The 1,033-nt window shown below is 70.5% G+C and overlaps 1 protein-coding gene across 1 annotated transcript in view; it reads right to left on the minus strand.

Moving 5' to 3' along the window:
- The window catches only part of KCNK9 (potassium two pore domain channel subfamily K member 9), an 86,646-nt gene extending 85,767 nt beyond the window's left edge, over window positions 1-879 (minus strand). Inside the window, exon 1 of the mRNA XM_024741306.1 lies at window positions 597-879. Coding sequence (XP_024597074.1) covers window positions 597-879 — 283 coding nt within the window. The remainder of the gene's footprint in view (window positions 1-596) is intronic.
- Window positions 880-1,033: the final 154 nt, after the last annotated feature.

A 1,033-nucleotide genomic window follows, 5' to 3' on the forward strand; every position in this document is an offset into this window, starting at 1 on the left:
TCCCAGGGGCCTGGCACGACCAGGTTCCAGCATGGAAGAAGAGGAGCCAGGAGGCAGGAGAACTGAAACCTGGGCTCGGAGAAGGCTGGAGGCTGGCGAGGGTCAGCGCCTGCCTCGCTCCGAGAGCCGTCCGCGGCCACCTGAGTCGGTCTCCGCGCCGCAGGTGCCAGGCCAGCCCTCTCCAACTCCCGGAGAGGTAGTAAGTGTAAGGCTTGGAGGCCCGCGCAGCCCAGCCCGCGCCGGGGCGGTGGGTGGGTGGGTGTCTGCTGTGGGATTATTCTTAGCGCTCCACTCTCTTTGCAAAAGTGGCGCCTCCGCCCTCCAGGCTCCGGCACGCTCGCTCCGGGCTCGCACGCCCGGCCCAGACACCGGCGCGGAGGAGGGCACCGGGTGGGGTCCGCGAGGGGTGAGACGGCGCGGAGGCGCAGGAGAGGTGGGGGCTCCCGGAGAGGAGGGGGCGCTGCGGGAGGGGCCCCGGCGACAGGCTGCGTTTAACCCTCGGCGCCCCGCACCCAGCCCTGCGCCGCGCGCTCAGCCGCCTCCCCGGACTCCTCCCGGGACGCGGGGAGCCGGGCGGCGGCGCGCCCAGCCCTTACCTATGGTGGTGATGACCGTGATGGCAAAGTAGAAGGAGCCGGCGAATTTCCACTGGACGCCAGCGCGGTGCGGCTCCGACTGCAGGATCACCAGCTCCAGCTGCCGGTAGTCCTCGCTGCTTATGTTGTACTTGCCCTTGATCCGGACCTCCTCCGCTTTGAGTTTTTCCTCCTCGCGCATCTCGTGGTCCGACTCGAGGGCGTCGAAGACGGCGGCGCCCACCAGCAGGTAGGTGAAGGTGCAGACGATGAGGGACAGAGTCCGCACGTTCTGCCTCTTCATGGCCGCCAGCAAGGAGCCGGCGCGGGGGGCATGTCCCGCAGGCTCGCAGCCGCGCGCGTCCCACTGCAGCGCCCGGCGGCCGCCGCCGCCTCCTCCGCCGCCGCCGCCGCCCGCCCGGAGGCTGCTTTTCCAGAGCTCAGAGTAACTGAGCAGC

This window comes from Neophocaena asiaeorientalis, unplaced genomic scaffold (assembly GCF_003031525.2).
Source record: "Neophocaena asiaeorientalis asiaeorientalis breed wild unplaced genomic scaffold, Neophocaena_asiaeorientalis_V1.1 scaffold177, whole genome shotgun sequence".
NCBI lineage: Eukaryota > Metazoa > Chordata > Mammalia > Artiodactyla > Phocoenidae > Neophocaena > Neophocaena asiaeorientalis.